The sequence below is a fragment of the Oncorhynchus mykiss genome, chromosome 20, assembly GCF_013265735.2.
Source record: "Oncorhynchus mykiss isolate Arlee chromosome 20, USDA_OmykA_1.1, whole genome shotgun sequence".
NCBI classification, from domain to species: domain Eukaryota; kingdom Metazoa; phylum Chordata; class Actinopteri; order Salmoniformes; family Salmonidae; genus Oncorhynchus; species Oncorhynchus mykiss.
The window spans coordinates 36474102-36493807 of NC_048584.1; the positions used below are offsets into that span (position 1 = coordinate 36474102).

The 19706-nt window shown below is 41.4% G+C and overlaps 1 protein-coding gene across 1 annotated transcript in view; it reads left to right on the top strand.

The window, feature by feature from the left end:
• The window catches only part of LOC110499434 (syntaxin-binding protein 4), a 103701-nt gene that overhangs the window by 36897 nt on the left and 47098 nt on the right, over nt 1–19706 (top strand). The window contains exons 12-16 of the mRNA XM_036956294.1: nt 1784–1881; nt 2340–2436; nt 7020–7144; nt 7883–7972; nt 8101–8166. Of these exons, the coding sequence (XP_036812189.1) occupies nt 1784–1881; nt 2340–2436; nt 7020–7144; nt 7883–7972; nt 8101–8166 (476 nt within the window). The remainder of the gene's footprint in view (nt 1–1783; nt 1882–2339; nt 2437–7019; nt 7145–7882; nt 7973–8100; nt 8167–19706) is intronic.

Genomic DNA, 19706 nt, shown 5'->3' on the forward strand with positions numbered 1-19706 from the left:
TCAGAGGACTGTATCTGTCTGTCAGAGGACTGTATCTGTCTGTCAGAGGACTGTATCTGTCTGTCAGAGGACTGTATCTGTCAGAGGACTGTATCTGTCTGTCAGAGGACTGTATCTGTCTGTCAGAGGACTGTATCTGTCTGTCAGAGGACTGTATCTGTCTGTCAGAGGACTGTATCTGTCAGAGGACTGTATCTGTCTGTCAGAGGACTGTATCTGTCTGTCAGAGGACTGTATCTGTCAGAGGACTGTATCTGTCTGTCAGAGGACTGTATCTGTCTGTCAGAGGACTGTATCTGTCTGTCAGAGGACTGTATCTGTCTGTCAGAGGACTGTATCTGTCTGTCAGAGGACTGTATCTGTCTGTCAGAGGACTGTATCTGTCTGTCAGAGGACTGTATCTGTCTGTCAGAGGACTGTATCTGTCAGAGGACTGTATCTGTCTGTCAGAGGACTGTATCTGTCTGTCAGAGGACTGTATCTGTCTGTCAGAGGACTGTATCTGTCTGTCAGAGGACTGTATCTGTCTGTCAGAGGACTGTATCTGTCAGAGGACTGTATCTGTCTGTCAGAGGACTGTATCTGTCTGTCAGAGGACTGTATCTGTCTGTCAGAGGACTGTATCTGTCTGTCAGAGGACTGTATCTGCCTGTCAGAGGACTGTATCTGTCTGTCAGAGGACTGCATCTGTCTGTCAGAGGACTGTATCTGTATCTGTCTGTCAGAGGACTGCATCTGTCTGTCAGAGGACTGTATCTGTCTGTCAGAGGACTGTATCTGTATCTGTCTGTCAGAGGACTGCATCTGTCTGTCAGAGGACTGTATCTGTCTGTCAGAGGACTGCATCTGTCTGTCAGAGGACTGCATCTGTCTGTCAGAGGACTGCATCTGTCTGTCAGAGGACTGCCTCTGTCTACCCTCTTGTCGTGAACTTGGTGGATTTTTGAACAGATGGATTTTTTTGTGTGTGGAAGGCTGCAGTGAAGCCAAGCCGCCCATCACAATCATTTCCCTCCACTGTTCCTTCCTGTTTTTTTTTTCATCTCTAATTATCTCTCTCCAGAACCTGTCTGTTTACAGCTCACCTGTTCTCACTCTGACCAGACCTGTCTTAAATGACAAAGGGCTGCATTTAGATGTGCTTGTGTAACAGACTTGTGCATAAAGTGGGATTGTTCCCATAAAGTGGGAATGTTCCCATAAAGTGGGAATGTTCCCATAAAGTGGGATTGTTCCCATAAAGTGGGAATGTTCCCATAAAGTGGGAATGTTCCCATAAAGTGGGATTGTTCCCATAAAGTGGGAATGTTCCCATAAAGTGGGATTGTTCCCATAAAGTGGGAATGTTCCCATAAAGTGGGATTGTTCCCATAAAGTGGGATTGTTCCCAAATAATATGTGTAACATACCTTCAATTCTGATTTGTCTCAGAATTTGACAAATCTCTCTTTCTTTCTTGCTCTGCAAATCTCTCTCTCTCTCTCTGCCTCTGCCTCTCTCTCTGCCTCTCCCTCTCTCTTTGCCTCTCCCTCTCTCTTTGCCTCTCTCTCTCTTTGCCTCTCTCTTTGCCTCTGCCTCTCTCTTTGCCTCTCCCTCTCTCTCCCTCTGCCTCTGCCCCCTCTCTCTCTTTCTCTCTCTCCTCCTCCATTTTATAAGCTTTTCTTTTTCCACATGTATATGCAATAAATGTAATACATTTGTCACAAACAACAACAACAACGTTATGCGTTATTATACCCAGTTACTGGTTCACTTGGTTACCTGTCCGTCTCCCTCTACCCAGAATCCTCCACTGTATGGCAGCCAGTCAGCAGTCTCGTACCACAAAGGAAGTGCTCCCTCAGCTCCATCTGTCGCCTCAAACTGGAGAGGCTGGAGCAGGTCAGTGTGGGCGTGTGGATGTGGAAGAGTGTGTGTTTATCAGTGTTTAATGTATGTGTCTAAGAATTAGTGTATGTGTATGGGAATGTTTATAATTGTGTGTGTATGTACTGTACGGATGTGGTTTGACATTAGGGTCATTGCAGTGTATTGATTGTGTTGACGTTGCCTCATCCCTGCAGAGACACTGCTCAATAAGCTATTACTGCTGCTGGCCTGTCATGTGCTCTGGCCTGATTACACTGCACCGTACAGCCAACGTGTGTGTTCAGTGTGTTCACTGTGCGCTGTCCGAGCTGCTCCAATCATTCTCCCACGACATCATGGCAATATTGATAGGCAGTATTCACATCCAGCATGCTTAGTCACGCTAGGTGTGTATGTGGTTTACTAGTCTGTGTGTGTGGTCATATTTAAGGGTATGGTGTGTGTGTGTGTAACTCTGTGTGTGTTGCCAGGCTCTGGATGCATTGGGACTGAATCCTACAGAGGCACAGAGACAGACGTTGAGGGCCAGACTACAAACAGACCCTGCTGGGACAGTGGCCTACGCAGGTAAGACTACACTTCCCCATAACCTTACCTGACCCTGACGCTAACTCTAATCCTGCTCTGACAGTGGCCTACGCAGGTAAGACTACACTTCCCCATAACCTTACCCTAACTCTAACCCTGCTCTGACAGTGGCCTACGCTGGTAAGACTACACTTCCCCCATAACCTTACCTGACCCTTTTGACTTTGCAGCCCGCCCATCTAGTGGAAACCGCTTAGTTCTGCCTCCAGGGCAAGACAATGTACGTTTAACCCTGATGGCTGATACTTATCCCAAACACATTCACAGGACATCCTTGAAATGTCTTTACAAATATTTTATTAATTTATCTGATTTAAAGGCCTTAACATTCAGTTTTCAAAGGTATTTTAGAATACGACAGACATGGCTACAATGTTTCTGTTATGTTGTGCCTCTGTCACCATGGCAAAAAAAAAAAGAAGACAATTTGATAGACAACAAAACTATCTAGAGATGGTACGAGAAACGGAAATGACCGAAACCAAAATTGCCCTCTTACCAAAATAATTTTACTTATGTTGGTGATTTGGCTTCACAGCGTTCCTGCAGATTTTCTAGTTCTAAAACCATTATTTGGTCAACAGTAATGTGCATTAGGGTGCTTCCTGCAATGAAAGTATCTGCTCTGTCCCTGTTTCAGTGCTGGCTCTCATTCCCTCTCTCCCCTTTGCACACGGAGTGAAGGGAGTGATGCATTCTGATAAGCACAAGCATAGTGACAGTTGAGCATCATCTTGAGATACATTCTGATAAGCACAAGCATAGTGACAGTTGAGCATCATTTTGAGATACATTCTGATAAGCACAAGCATAGTGACAGTTGAGCATCATTTTGAGATACATTCTGATAAGCACAAGCATAGTGACAGTTGAGCATCATTTTGAGATACATTCTGATAAGCACAAGCATAGTGACAGTTGAGCATCATTTTGAGATACATTCTGATAAGCACAAGCATAGTGACAGTTGAGCATCATTTTGAGATACATTCTGATAAGCACAAGCATAGTGACAGTTGAGCATCATTTTGAGATACATTCTGATAAGCACAAGCATAGTGACAGTTGAGCATCATTTTGAGATACATTCTGATAAGCACAAGCATAGTGACAGTTGAGCATCATTTTGAGATACATTCTGATAAGCACAAGCATAGTGACAGTTGAGCATCATCTTGAGATACATCTTGATAAGCACAAGCATAGTGACAGTTGAGCATCATTTTGAGATACATTCTGATAAGCACAAGCATAGTGACAGTTGAGCATCATTTTGAGATACATTCTGATAAGCACAAGCATAGTGACAGTTGAGCATCATTTTGAGATACATTCTGATAAGCACAAGCATAGTGACAGTTGAGCATCATTTTGAGATACATTCTGATAAGCACAAGCATAGTGACAGTTGAGCATCATTTTGAGATACATTCTGATAAGCACAAGCATAGTGACAGTTGAGCATCATTTTGAGAAACATTCTGATAAGCACAAGCATAGTGACAGTTGAGCATCATTTTGAGATACATCTTGATAAGCACAAGCATAGTGACAGTTGAGCATCATTTTGAGAAACATTCTGATAAGCACAAGCATAGTGACAGTTGAGCATCATTTTGAGAAACATTCTGATAAGCACAAGCATAGTGACAGTTGAGCATCATTTTGAGAAACATTCTGATAAGCACAAGCATAGTGACAGTTGAGCATCATCTTGAGATACATCTTGATAAGCACAAGCATAGTGACAGTTGAGCATCATTTTGAGAAACATTCTGATAAGCACAAGCATAGTGACAGTTGAGCATCATCTTGAGATACATCTTGATAAGCACAAGCATAGTGACAGTTGAGCATCATCTTGAGATACATCTTGATAAGCACAAGCATAGTGACAGTTGAGCATCATTTTGAAATGTAATTCCGGGAAAGAGAGTTTTTAAAACAACTACTGTTGCTGTTGTTAAAAAAAGAGGAGAGTTTCATATTTATGTGAGTATGACAATTATTTCTCAACTATCAATATAGAGGATGTAACACCACTTTAAAAATGGAGGATATAATTGAGATAATACGCTAACAGAACGGAGCCGAGAGCACCATTTGCGGTGAATAGCCTATATCAAGAGCCTATATATTTGTAGGACATTACATTTACTGTTAGATCAATCGCATTTCTATCTAGCAACAATATCATATTTAGAGTGAGTAATCTAGCTAGTGTGTTTTGAGTTCTAACTTTCACAGGTGGTAGGCCTAAATTATGTAGCAAATAGCCTAGGCCTAGGCCAATATGCACAAAAACATGTAGGCAAATTAATCTCTAATGGGCCAAAATTATATCTGATCATTCTGGACCCTATTTTGACATGTTGCACATCAACATATCTATCATGCAGTCCCTGAACATGTTAGATGATAGCTAACTTCTTTCAGTGGTCGGTGCCCTTTAAGACGAGGGAGAATTATTTATTTTACGTATGAGCATGGCTCGTGAGCCATTACATTCATATGACATTCACCCAGCTCAAGTTTTCCCTGCACCCATCATGAGGTCTCTACAACCTAGCCTATGAATGAACGCTAACATAGAATAGAGTAAAAAATATATATATATACTGTATTAACATCCAATGAGATCAAAGCATTGACTTTAGTGATCTCGTTCTCTCTAACCAATCTTTCTTTCCGTCTACTTTCTAAAAACTCTATTCTATTCACTGCACAACACGGTGTACAGTCAGAAAGCAGTTTAGCAGTTACACTTACACTTTTTTGTTTGAATTTTACCTTGTTTTCTCCCCAATTTCATGGTATCCAATTGTTTAGTAGCTACTATCTTGAACTCATCGCTACAACTCCTGTACGGGCTCGGGAGAGACGAAGGTCGAAAGTCATGCGTCCTCCGACACACAACCCAACCGAGCCGCACTGCTTCTTAACACAGCGCGCATCCAACCTGGAAGCCAGCCGCACCAATGTGTTGGAGGAAACACCGTTCACCTGGCCACCTTGGTTAGCGTGCACTGCGCCCGGCCCGCCACAGGAGTCGCTGGTGTGCGATGAGACAAGGATATCCCTACTGGCCAACCCCTCCCTAACCTGGACGACACTAGGCCAATTGTGCATCGCCCCACGGATCTCCCGGTTGCGGCCGGTTAGCGAACCTAGAGTCTCTGGTGGCACAGCTGGCGCTGCAGTACAGCTGCACCACCCGGGAGGCCCTTTAGCTGTATTTTTCATAGCTGTCTACATACCACCACAGACCGATGCTGGCACTAAACTGCACTCAATGAGCTGTATACCGCCAAAAGCAAACAGGAAAACATTCATCCTTGTGGCCCGGGGACATTAATGCAGGGAAACTTAGAAATGAAAGAGAACTGATTTATCAGCATGTTAAATGTGCAACCAGAGGGAAAACATTCTAGACCACCTTTACTCCACACATATAGACGCGTACAAAGCTCTCCCTCGCCCTCCATTTGGCAATTCTGACCATAATTCCATCCCCCTGATTCCTGCTTACAAGCAAAAATTAAAGCAGGAAGCACCAGTGACTCGGTCGATTGAAAAAGTGGTCAGATAAAGCAGATGCTAAACTACAGAGCTGTTTTGCTGGTACAGACTGGAATATGTTCCGGGATTCTTCCGATGGCATTGAGGAGTACACCACATCAGTCACTGGCTTTATCAATAAGTGCATCGAGGACGTCGTCCCCACAGTGACTGTACGTACATTCCCCAACCAGAAGCCATGGATTAGGCAACGTTCGCACTGAGCTAAAGTGTAGATGTTCTAAAACTTTTGACCGGTAGTGTAGATGGGTAAAAAAAGCAGGCATTGAATATCCCTTTGAGCATGGTGAAGTTATTAATGACATTTAGGATGGTGTATGAATACACCCCGTCACTACACATATACAGGTGTCCTTCCTAACTCAATTGCTGCAGAGGAAGGACACCGCTCAGGGATTTCACCTTCTTCAATTTAAGAATGATGGAGGCCACTGTGTTCTTGGGGTCATTCAATGCTACAGAAATGTTTTGGTACCTTTCCCCAGATCTGTGCCTCAACACAATCCTGTTTCGGAGCTCTACGGACAATTCCTTCGACCTCGTGGCTTGGATTTTGCTCTGACGTGTACTGTCAACTGTGGGAACTTATATAGACGGATGTGTGCCTTTCCAAATCATGTCCCATCAATTGAATTTACAACAGGTGGACTCCAATCAAGTTGTAGAAACATCTCAAGGATGATCAATGGAAACAGGATGCACCGGAGCTCAATTTCAAGTCGCATAACAAATGGCCTGAATACTTAAAAAAAATATATATATTTTTATTTGAAATAAATTTGCAAAAATTCCTAAAAACCTGTTTTCGCTTTGTCATTATGGGGTATTGTGTGTAGATTTAATGAGGAAAACATTTATTTAGTCCATTTTAGAATAAGGCTGTAATGTAACAATGTGGAAAAAGTCTGGGGTCTGAATACTTTCCGAATGCACTGTATTTATAGATTGTGATTATAAAAAACACGTTGCCTCTCTGTGTACAGACTTTGAGACGCTGACGCGGGAGCTGTTCAAGCTACAGTTTGAGGAGTCAGAGGTGGGAGGTCAGAGGTTAAAGTTTGTGTCAGAAGACCTCTCCAGCCTCCTAGAGTCACCCACCAATACACGGGTAGGATATATTAAATCTGCACACTCCAACCTCAATGGGTTTCCTGTGTAAATACATAAAATCTAATGTACTGTAGATGTTTACGTGCACGTCAGACTGTGAAATTTGATATAGGTATGATGATTTTGAAAATAATTTGCAGATCTATGTCTTACAGTTGTAGGATCTTACTTTGACCCAAATTGCTACAGCAGGAAAATAAAATAACAGGAATGTGAATTATCATGTGGACATTTTTGTAAGGGGTTGATACATTTTACGTAAGGGAAAATCAAGTCAGAAATTTCAAAGTGGAAATTACGAACTTCAGAAGCCTTTTTAAACCTCAAATACACTACTACATGTTTTAAATGTCCTGCATTGCATTACATTTCTCGGCATTTCTCTTGCAACAGGGTGATCAAATTAAGATCTTACATCTGCATGCTAAATCAAAGGGGCGTTTTCCCGGACACATGTTAAACCTGGTCCTGGACTAAAAAGGGAAGCTCAATTGAGAGTCTCCATTATTAAAAGTGCTTTGTAGTCCTAGGACTAAATAGGACTAAACCTAATCTGTGTCTGGGAAACTGCCCCAAAGAGTGTTTGTCTGTTGTAGCGTTAATGTTTGCTGTAGTAAACTTGACATGCAGTGGTTATGAATGTTGCCCTGTTGATGCTCTGCTTGAAGGTGTAATATGTGTAGTATAGTAGTGTGTTTTTGTATGCATTAAAGCTGACCGTCTGTCTATCTATCAGTCTTCACTGTCTGACTCTGATGACCTAGAGGAGATGGAGAGACTGAGGAAAGACCACATCGAGGCTCTGAGAGAAATCAAGAAACTACAGGTACATATTGCCAGAGTTCGAGACATCAAACATTAGTAGGTCAGAAAACAGAAACGTGAATACATGAGCATATACAGTATATAGACAATTTATGTTATTTTTTGTTGCCGTGTCTCTACATTCTTCAGGAGCAGTTGGCAGAGTCCGAGAGACTTCAACTGCAGATGCAGGGAGAGCTGAACAATGTCAAACAGGTGTGTTAGTACGGTTTATCTGGGGGGGGGGGGGGGGGGGGGGGGGGGGGTTGCATAGATGTTTCCCCATTCACCAGAGGGAGTTCTGCACAAGCACATTTAAAGTGCATACTGTACAAGTGAAAAACGTTTTGACACACCTACTCATTCCAGGGTTTTTCTTTATTTGTATTATTTTCTACATTGTAGAATAATGGTGAAGACATCAAAATTACAAAATAATACATATGGAATCATGTAGTAACCAAAAAAGTGTTACACAAATCAAAATATATTTGAGATTCTTCGAAGTAGCCAGTTGTCTTGTTGACAACTTTGCACACTCTTGGCATTTTCTCAACCAGATTCATGAGGTAGTCACCTGGAATGCATTTAAATTACACTTTGGAACAGATAAAAAAAAAAAAAAAGTTAATCACTTGGAGCTTGATTTGCTGGTGTTTTTTTTTTTTTAATTTTAGGTCCAGCAATAATAATTTTAAAAAATGAAGAATCTTGATGGTTATAAAGATACAGAGAACGAGCCACAGTCCAACTCAAGCTTTATTAACGACCAGTCGGGAAGTGGTAGCATACAAGCACTATATCTTCAAAATGTATCCTTAGTTCCCAGCTTATATTGAGCAAGCAAATGTCTTTTCCTGGTCTTAGCCTATGGAATTCATACAGTAATACAATAACAGGATTGTCTTGTGAATGGCTGTGTCTTGTCTACTACTTAGTAAAAAGCCACACTGTGTACTAATCGTACCACATACTATCTAGAACATATTGTTCAGTAAAACTGCATTCAATAAGCAACAAATATAAACGTACTAGCTCAACCATACTAACAATGAGTTGTGTAATGCGCAATTGTGTTGATCCCAGCATTTGTTCATTTTTGGTAAAGCGAGTCTCCCTATCTGATTATAAGCTGTTGTCAAACACACACGGGTTTGGAAAGAAGATTCCCCTTCTCTATAGTGTGCAGCGAATTCTACTCGATGAAAAGCCAAAATGACTACGCATGTAAAGCTTTAACTACAATTTGGAAATTTCACATATACCACATTCTATTTTCACATACCACAAAAAAAGCCCATGAGTATCCAATACTACATACACCAAACCACATGAGTGTCCAATACTACATACACCAAACCACATGAGTATCCAATACTACATACACCAAACCACATGAGTATCCAATACTACATACACCAAACCACATGAGTATCCAATACTACATACACCAAACCACATGAGTATCCAATACTACATACACCAAACCACATGAGTATCCAATACTACATACACCAAACCACATGAGTATCCCATACTGAAACAAACAGACCACTCATTATAAACTCCTTGAACCACATCACTAAGTGGTTAATCAACCTTAGTGCTACTAGAGCAGTCACGGTCCCTTTGACGTATGCCATCATCCCCAAGCATCCTCTGAGTACACTTCCCAAATTACACACTATTCCGGGTTATAGTGCACTTCTTTGACCAGGGCTCTGTTCAAAAGTAGTGCACTTCTTTGACCAGGGCTCTGTTCAAAAGTAGTGCACTTATTTGACCAGGGCTCTGTTCAAAAGTAGTGCACTTATTTGACCAGGGCTCTGTTCAAAAGTAGTGCACTTATTTGACCAGGGCTCTGTTCAAAAGTAGTGCACTTATTTGACCAGGGCTCTGTTCAAAAGTAGTGCACTTCTTTGACCAGGGCTCTGTTCAAAAGTAGTGCACTTCTTTGACCAGGGCTCTGTTCAAAAGTAGTGCACTTATTTGACCAGGGCTCTGTTCAAAAGTAGTGCACTTCTTTGACCAGGGCTCTGTTCAAAAGTAGTGCACTTATTTGACCAGGGCTCTGTTCAAAAGTAGTGCACTTCTTTGACCAGGGCTCTGTTCAAAAGTAGTGCACTTATTTGACCAGGGCTCTGTTCAAAAGTAGTGCACTTCTTTGACCAGGGCTCTGTTCAAAAGTAGTGCACTACTGTATATAGGGAATAGGGTATCATTTTGGAAGCGTACTCTGAGCTTGTTGAGAGCACTGGGTTTAGCACATCCTGTAGTAGCAGCACTTACAGTACCGTGTGTAGGCGGGAGAAACAGACAGAACAGTGGACAAACTCACTGTATGAAGTGCGAGACTCCAGGGAACACAGAAGAGGGTGGACCCTAAGTAAAATAAAGAAATACACCCTCTCTGTACTGTGAGTCATAGACACAGCACACTTGGCCTCACCTCCACTCCTCTACGGGTCGGTCTCCCACACACTCTGGATGCGTCCCAAATGGTACCTTATTCCCTATGATGGACAACTGGACCAGAGTAGTGCACTATATAGGGAATAGGGTGCCATTTGAGATGCATATTCTGATACAAGTGTTGCGTAAAGAGCACAGATCAATATCCACATTTATCCACAGGCAATATTAATATGTCCATCAGGAACCGGGATGGTAACATCTTTCTTTCTTTCTTTCATATACTTCCTTCTTTACTGCATGTTTGTCACGACCATGACTGCATGCAATGCCTTCATAAAGTATTCACACTACTTGACTTTTCCAAAATGTTGTTCTGTTACAAGGTGGGATTAAAATGGATGTAATTGTCATTTTTTGTGTGAAAAATCTACAGAAAATGCTCTAAGTGGAAAAAATAAAGTCAAAGTGGAATAAATCAATAAATAATGAATACACTAATATATATTGATTAGATAAGTATTCAACCCCCTGAGTCAATACTCAGGATGTTCCAGGATAAGGATATGGACAGTCAAATCAAATCAAATCAAATTTTATTTGTCACATACACATGGTTAGCAGATGTTAATGCGAGTGTAGCGAAATGCTTGTGCTTCTAGTTACGACAATGCAGTAATAACCAACAAGTAATCTAGCTAACAATTCCAAAACTACTACCTTATAGACACAAGTGTAAGGGGATAAAGAATATGTACATAAAGATATATGAATGAGTGATGGTACAGAGCGACATAGGCAAGATACAGTAGATGGTATTGAGTGCAGTATATACATATGAGATGAGTATGTAAATAAAGTGGCACAGTTAAAGTGGCTAGTGATACATGTATTACATAAAGATGCAGTAGAGAGGCAGGACAGGATGTTCCGGTGCTCACCTCTCTCTTCCACCAGGTATGACCACATCCTGAAGTCAATACATGTTAGAATCACCTTTGGCAGTGATTACAATTGTGACATTTTCTAGGTAAATCTCTAAGAGCTTTGCACACCTGGATTTTTACAATATTTGCACATGATTATTTTTTAAATTCTTCAAGCTCTGTCAAGATGCTTGTTGATCATTGCTAGACAGCCATTTTCAAGTATTGCCTTTAGATTTTCAAGCAGATTTAAGTCAAAACTGTAACTCGGCCACTAAGGAAGATTCAATGTCGTCTAGGTAAGCAACTCCTGCTGAAAGGTGGAAAGCAGACTAAACCAGGTTTTCCTCTAGGATTTTGCTTGTGATTAGCTCTATTCCAATTATTTTTATTTTTAAAAAACTCCCTAGTCCTTGCCAATGACAAGCATACCCATAACAGAATGCAACCACCACCATGCTTGAAAATATGAAGAGTGGTTCTCTGTGATGTGTTGGATTTGCCCCAAACATAACACTTTGTATTCAGGACATAAAGTCAATGTTTTTGCTGTTTTAGTGCCTTATAGCAAATAGGATGCATGTTTTGGAATATTTTTATTATGTACAGGCTTTCTTTTTATTCTCATTTAGGTTAGTATTGTGGAGTAACTACAATGTTGTTGATCAATCCTCCATTTTCTCCGATCTTAGCCATTAAACTCTGTAACTGTTTTAAAGTCACCATTTGCCTCATGGTGAAATCCCTGAACGGTTTCCTTCCTCTCTGGCAACTCAGTTAGTTATGACGCCTGTATCTTCGTAGTGACTGGGTGTATTGATACACCATCCAAAGTGTAATTATTAACCTCACCATGCTCAAAGGGAATATTCAATGCCTGCTTTTTTTACTCCATCTACCAATAGGTCCCCTTCTTCGCGAGGCATTTAAAACCTCCCTGGTCTGTGGTTGAATCTGTTTTTGAAATTCATGTTAAACACTATTAGTCCATGCAACTTATGTGACTTGTTTAGCAGACTTTTACTCCTAAACGTATTTAGGCTTACCATAACAAAGGGGTTTACTTGTTGACTCAAAACATTTCAGCATTTCATTTTTTTATTAATTTGTTAAAAATTCTAAAAACATCTTTCCACTTTGACATTATGTGGTGTGAAGGCCAGTGACACAACATCTCAATTTAATACATATTAAATTCAGGCTGTAAAACAACAACATGTGGAAAAAGTCAAGGGGTGTGAATACTTTCCTGAAAGCACTTTATGTAGCCAGTCCCTGGCTTTCAGGTTAAAGCTCTACTGTAACAAACACACAAGCACATACAAATGCAGGCGCCACATGCACACACACACACACACACACACACACACACACACACACACACACACACACACACACACACACACACACACACACACACACACACACACACACACACACAGAGACAATGCACGTACACACACACACATGCACACACACACACACAAACAGGTTTAGCTGTGTGCGAGTAACTGTAAACTCTAGCTTCGTCTGTGTATTCAGCAGTGTAACTATTTAACCTTCTACGTACACTACACTGGGTTGGTATGGTCATGTATAGTCAAAAGAAATTGTCACATGCTTTGCAAACAACAGGTGTAGACTAACAGTGAAAAACTTACTTCCAACAATGCAGAGAGAGAAAAAAGATACATAATTGAAAAAGCATAACATGAGGAATAAATACACCAAGCGTAACAATAACTTGGCTGTATACATGAGGTCCCAGTACCGAGTCAACGTGCTGGGGCACGAGGCATTTAAAAAAAAAAATATATATATATATATATATATATATATATACAGTACCAGTCAAAAGTTTGGACACACCTAGTCATTCAAGGGTTTTTCTTAATTTGTACTATTTTCTACATTTCGAATAATAGTGAAGACATCAAAACTATGTAATAACACGTAGGGAATCATGTAGTAACCAAAAAAGTGTTAAACAAATTAAAATATATTTTATATTTGAGATTCTTCAAAGTAGCCACCCTTTGCCTTGATGGCAGCTTTGCACACTCTTGGCATTCTCTCAACTAGCTTCATGAGGAGTGCTTTTCCGATAGTCTTGAAGGAGTTCCCACATATGCTGAGCACTTGTTGGCTGCTTTCCCTTCACTCTGCAGTTCAACTCATCCCAAATCATCTCAATTGGGTTGAGGCCAGGTCATCTGATGCAGCACTCCATCACTCTCCTAATAAACAGTAACAGCAACATATGTGATGAATCGAAAGAGTCAATGCAGGGGCGGCAAGTAGCCTAGTGGTTAGAGCGCTGGACTTGAAACCGAAAGGTTCGCAAGATCAAATCCCCGAGCTGGCAAGGTAAAAATCTGTTGTTCTGCCCAGTTAACCCACTGTTCTTAGGCTGTCATTGAAAATAAGAATTTGTTCTTAATGTTCTTAACTGATTTGCCAGATACTCTGGATTGGTTAACTATTTAAATAACTAATTAGCAGTCTTGTTGGTTCCATATTTGGTTCATCGGTACCTCTTGCCATGCGGTAGCAGAGAAACAGTTTATGACTTAGGTGGCTACTTTCTCTCACACCGCCTTGGAGCTCGGCCCCAGTGAGTGATGTACTGGGCCGTACGCATTACCCTTTTTAGCGCATTGCGGTTAGATGCCAAGCAGTTGCCATACCAGGTAGTGATGCAGCCAGTCAAGATGCTCTCAATGCTGTAGAACTTTTTGAGGATCTTAGGGCCTGTGGGGCCTGTGACAAATCTTTTCAGTCTCCTGAGGGGGAAGATGTTGTCGTGCCTTCTTCACGACTGTGTTGGTGTGTGCTGTGCGGTCCATGATAATTCCTTAGTGATGTTGACACAGAGGAACTTGAAGCTCTCGACATGCCCTGTCGATGTGGATGCTGGCGTGCTCAGCCCTTCGTTTCCTGTAGTCCGCAATCAGCTCATTTGTCTTGCTGACGTTGAGGGAGAGGTTGTTGACTTGGCACCACAATGCCAGTTCTCTGACCTCCTCCCTTTAGGCTGTCTCATCATTGTCGGTGATCAGGCCTACCACTGTCGTGTCGTCTGCAAACTTAATGATGGTGTTGGAGTCGTGTGCGGCAACGCAGTCGTGGGTGAACAGGGGCCCTCGTGTTGAGGGTCACCGTGGCGGATGTGTTGTTGCCTACTCTCACCACCTGTGTCCAGTCCTTCATACTGGACACAGAGACATAAATACGTTTATCTGACTCTGGGGAAGTAGATAACGGGCCTCATTGGTTTTCTGATTATTTTGCATCAGTCATGTTCTCTTTCTAGATCATATTTATCTGCATCCCAAATGGCACCCTATTCCCTTTATATTGCACTACTTTTCACCAGGGCCCATCCAAATGGCACCCTATTCAAAAAAGTAGTGAACTTCATAGGGTCAAAAGTAGTGCACTATATAGGGAATAGGGTGCCATTTGGGATGCTACATTGAAGAGCTCTCTATAGTGATCCCCTGCAGACTCCACAGCTACAGGCTCAGCAGCAGTGGTGTAAAGTACTTAACTAAACATTGTTTAAAGTACTAATTAAGTCATTTTGGGGGTCTATCTGTACTATTTATCATTTTGACAACTTGTAATTTAAAGAAAACAATGTACTTTTTACCCCATACATTTTCCCTGACACCCCAAAAGTGCTCCTTACACTTTGAATGCTTAGCAAGACCGGAAAATGGTCCAATTCACGCACTTAAGAGAACATCCCTGGTCATACCAACTGCCTCTGATCTGGCTGACTCACTAAACACACATGCTTGATTTGTAAATGTTGTCCCCATGATATCTGTAAGAAAATGGTGCTGTCTGGGTTGCTTAATACAATGAATTTGAAACTATTTATAGTTTTAGTTTTGATACTTAAGTATAACTAAATATTTTTAGACTTTTTACTCAAATAGTATTTTCCTGGGTGACTTTCACTTTTACTTGAGCCCTTTTCTGTTATTAGGTATCTTTACTTTTCTCCAGTATGAGATTTGGGTACTTTTTCCACCACTGCTCAGCAGCTTCACATAACTAAACTCCTGCTGTCACCCCAGCCTGGCCTCAAAGAGTCGAAGTAACATGGTCAATTTAAATCTGTGACACTCAAACAGGAGGGAGGTTGGTCGGGGAGGATGGGTGGGCGTATAACAACCCAAAGGTTGCGTGTTCGAATCGCATCACAGATCTTTTTAGCTAGTTAGTAGCAACTTTGCAACTACTTGCTACATTTTAGCTGCTCTGCAGCTACTTAGCATGTCAGCTAACCCTTCGCCTAATCTTAACCCTAACCCCTAACCCTAAGTTTTCCCAGCTAGCACATTTGGTTCCTTGGAAGTTGTGGGAACATATGTTTTTGGTTTGCCATTGGTTCTGGGAACAAAGACATACGTTTCCTGACTGGTAAGACTGTTTTAAACGTTCTGAGAATGGAAGTAACATTTTCGCCTGTTCTGGGAACTTAACATTTTTAGGTTTCATGGAGCGTCTGAGAACGTTTTACTATGGATCCCTGAACGTTTTCTTTATGCTAAACTTCTGAAATTCCCACTTAAGAAACATATGGTTCTCGGAACATTATGTGCTAGCTGGGTGTCCTGCACCATTCCCAGAACGTTGTGGGAAGGTTGTATGCAAAATAACCGTAGGACAACAACACACTCACCAAGGTCCAAACCAAAAATATGTGCTAGCTGGGTAACCCTTCCACTAACCTTAACCCCTAATCCTATCATACTAAAGGGAGGGAGAAAGATTTAAGTTTACTATGTTAAGTCTACCCCTGAGTCCAGGTTGGTCACCCCAGACAGTACACAGAAAACATTACACAAGCGGATAAATAAAATCAATTATTTACAAGAAAAATGTATGAAATATGCATACAGAGTGGAAGTATTGAATTGAGCCAGGGGAGAGTCCTGCTGTTTCTCTTTGTGAAGGGTTATATTGCCAACTGGTATGACTTGATTAGGGTTATTTTGTAGAGCTGAGGGGGGAAGGGGAGATGAAGATGGAGAGATGAAGAAATGGGAAACATTACAATTTGTCATTAGTGTCCAAGGTCACCAAGATTAGTATTTGCCATGGACATTGGGGCACACACACTCATACATGGACTCATACACATACTTCTCTTGCTTTCTCCTCCCATGTCTCTACCTCTCTACGTCTCTACCTCTCTCTCAATTCAATTCAAGGGGCTTTATTGGCATGGGAAACATATGTTAACATTGCCAAAGCAAGTGAAGTAGATAATATACAAAAGTGAAATAAACAATAAAAATGAACAGTAAACATTACACTCACAGAAGCTCCAAAAGAATAAAGACATTACAAAGTCATAGTAAAAAAAAAGAAGGTCAACCAGTTTTGATAATTAGCGGGTATCGGCCTAATTCTGCTCGACATGCATTATTTGGTGTTTTACGTTGTACACAGAGGATATTTTTTCAGAATTCTACATGCAGAGTCTCAATTTGGTGTTTGTCCCATTTTTTGAATTATTGGTTGGTGAGTGGACCCCAGACCTCACAACTATAAAGGGCAATGGGTTCTATTAATGATTCAAGTATTTTTAGCCAGATCCTAATTGGTATGTCAAATTTGATATTCCTTTTGATGGCATAGAATGCCCTTCTTGCCTTGTCTCTCAGATCGTTCACAACTTTGTGGAAGTTACCTGTGGCGCTAATGTTTAGGCCAATGTATGTATAGCTCGTCTGTGGGGTTGCTTGGGGTTGCTCGTCTGTGGGGTTCTATAATAAAGAGGCCTGGTCTGACCCACTCGGGGGGGGGGGGGGTGTATCTTTCTCAAGGGAGAGCTTCTCCTGCTGGGCTAATTCTTTGAGTAGGTGAAAGTCCAGCTGAAACTGTTTGGGGTTCACTTGTACCATTACTGTTCCAGACTTATAGAGATGTATATTGGCTGACTCAGAGTCCTCGTTGTCTAGTATCCTGAGTTTCCACCCCTCGTCAACACCCCCTCTCTTAACAGAGGGGTAGTGTGCTAATATAGCACTGTGCCCTGCCAGGGGATGGTTTGTGTAGAAGAGGAGGTTGCTGATGTTCCCATTTTTATAATAGTCAGCAAAAAGTGTCTCTTGACTTTCCATAAGGAGCTTCATTTTGTGATCTTTTCTTGCCTTATCATTCTTTACATACCCAGGGTACTGTATTTTAATTACCTATGAACAGCAGGAGGCAGCTTCTAAGGCCTCTCCATTTGGTTGGAGTAGACTGTGCAACTCTCCTGCCATTGTTGGGCTAAATGGATTTGACACCTCTCACTTGACACGTCAGTGCTAATTGAAGTTGTATCAAGCTTGGCAGCTTTAATTTAGCATTCAGTCATTATGAAGTAATGTAATGCGTTTTTCTTCTTGGCTTTTGGAAATAAAATATAGCTTCAGACTAAACATTACTAAACTTACGTAGTTCCAGGTTGGATGGTGTTTTCAGGTTTCTGTTGTTTTCCAGAGCATTTGCTGTATAGCGTTGGAATAAAAAGTATTTTGTAGTTGTAAGCCTTCCAGGGGATTATGTAATTCCGTCCAAAATCAGGTTGTAGGTTTTGAGTTTTGATTTGAAGTGAAGGTTATGTTGTAGAGGGTAGCATCCTGTATATGTTACTGACAAAAGTTGATCCAACTCTAAATCTCTCTCTCTCTCTCTCTCTCTCTCTCTCTCTCTCTAATAACTTTCCTCTGAAACTCCTCAGTCTATTCTTGTTCTGAGAAATGAAGGCTATTCCATGCGAGAAATTGCCAAGAAACTGAAGATGTCGTACAGTGCTGTGTCCTTCTCCCTTCACAAAACAGCGTAAACTGGCTGTAACCAGAATAGAAAGGGGAGTGGGAGGCCCCGGTGCACAACTGAGCAAGAGGACAAATACATTAGAGTGTCTAGTTTGAGAGACAGATGCCTCACAAGTCCTCAACTGGCAGCTTCATGAAATAGTACCCACAAAACACCAGTCTCAACGTCAACAGTGAAGAGGCGACTCTGGGATGCTGGCCTTCTACAGTTATTTGTTTCTGGCCATTTTGAGCCTGTAATTGAACCCACAAATGCTGATGCTCCAGATACTCAACTAGTCTAAAGAACGCCAGTTTTATTGCTTCTTTAATCAGGACAACAGTTTTCATCTCTGCTAACATAATTGCAAAAGGGTTTTCTTATGATCAATTAGCCTTTTAAAATTATAAACGTGGATTAGCTAACACGACGTCCCATTGGAACACAGGAGTGATAGTTGCTGATAATGGGCCTCTGTACACCTATGTAGATATTCCATAAAAAAATCTGCCATTTCCAGCTACAATAGTCATTTACAACATTAACAATGTCTACACTGTATTTCTGTTTAATTTGATGTTAATTTAATGGACCTAAAATGTGTTTTTCTTCCAAAAGCAAGATCTTTTCTATTTGACCCCAAATTTTTGAATGGTAGTTTACATATTTATACTGATACGTTATGGAGGGCTTTCTCTACTTTTCATGTCTTTCCCGTGTGCTGTGATCTATCCCAGCTTAAGTCTTATCCCTCTCTCTCTCTCTCTCTCTCTCTCTCTCCTCTTCTCGGAACGTCGGTTCTCAGAATTGATAGAATTCCCAGTATTCTAACCGGAAACAACAGGAACAGTTAGTCTGGAGTGTGCGTGTGTGTGCGTGTGTGTGCGTGTGTGTGTGTGAGAGAGAGAGAGAGAGAGAGATACACCAGGGGAGATATTTATTTTTATCCATCAGCAGAGATCAGAAATTACCCCAGAAAATGTGTTGTCAAAATTGTTGTTTATGTCCATGTGAGTTATGACTAGACTGCTACATCCTTGACCTGTTTCTACTGACTTACTGATGGATAATGGAACACCAGGTAGGGGGTAGCACAGGGGTTCTGTAAAATAGGTTTCAAACTCACTGACCAATGCATGTTATGCCACTAGAAACACGAAACAGGATGTTTTTTTAGGTCTTCAGAGGCCGGAAGTAATCGTCACCAAATGTTTTTTTGTTAAAAGTATGAGCTGCACCTTAATAACAGATGACAGCTTGTGTAGATGGTAACAGAAGTAAAAATGGGCCACAGCCTTCAATGTCACTTATCTACCATATTATCATGGTATCAGGTACGGCCAGGAGTTTTCCAGGCCAGGTTACGTGGTCAGAAAAACTAGTGCGTTGTCTCTACTCCAGTGCGTTGTCTCTACTCTAGTCCGTTGTCTCTACTCCAGTGCGTTGTCTCTACTCTAGTGCGTTGTCTCTACTCTAGTGTGTTATCTCTACTCTAGTGTGTTGTCTCTACTCTAGTGCGTTGTCTCTACTCTAGTGCGTTGTCTCTACTCCAGTGCGTTGTCTCTACTCCAGTGCGTTGTCTCTACTCTAGTGCGT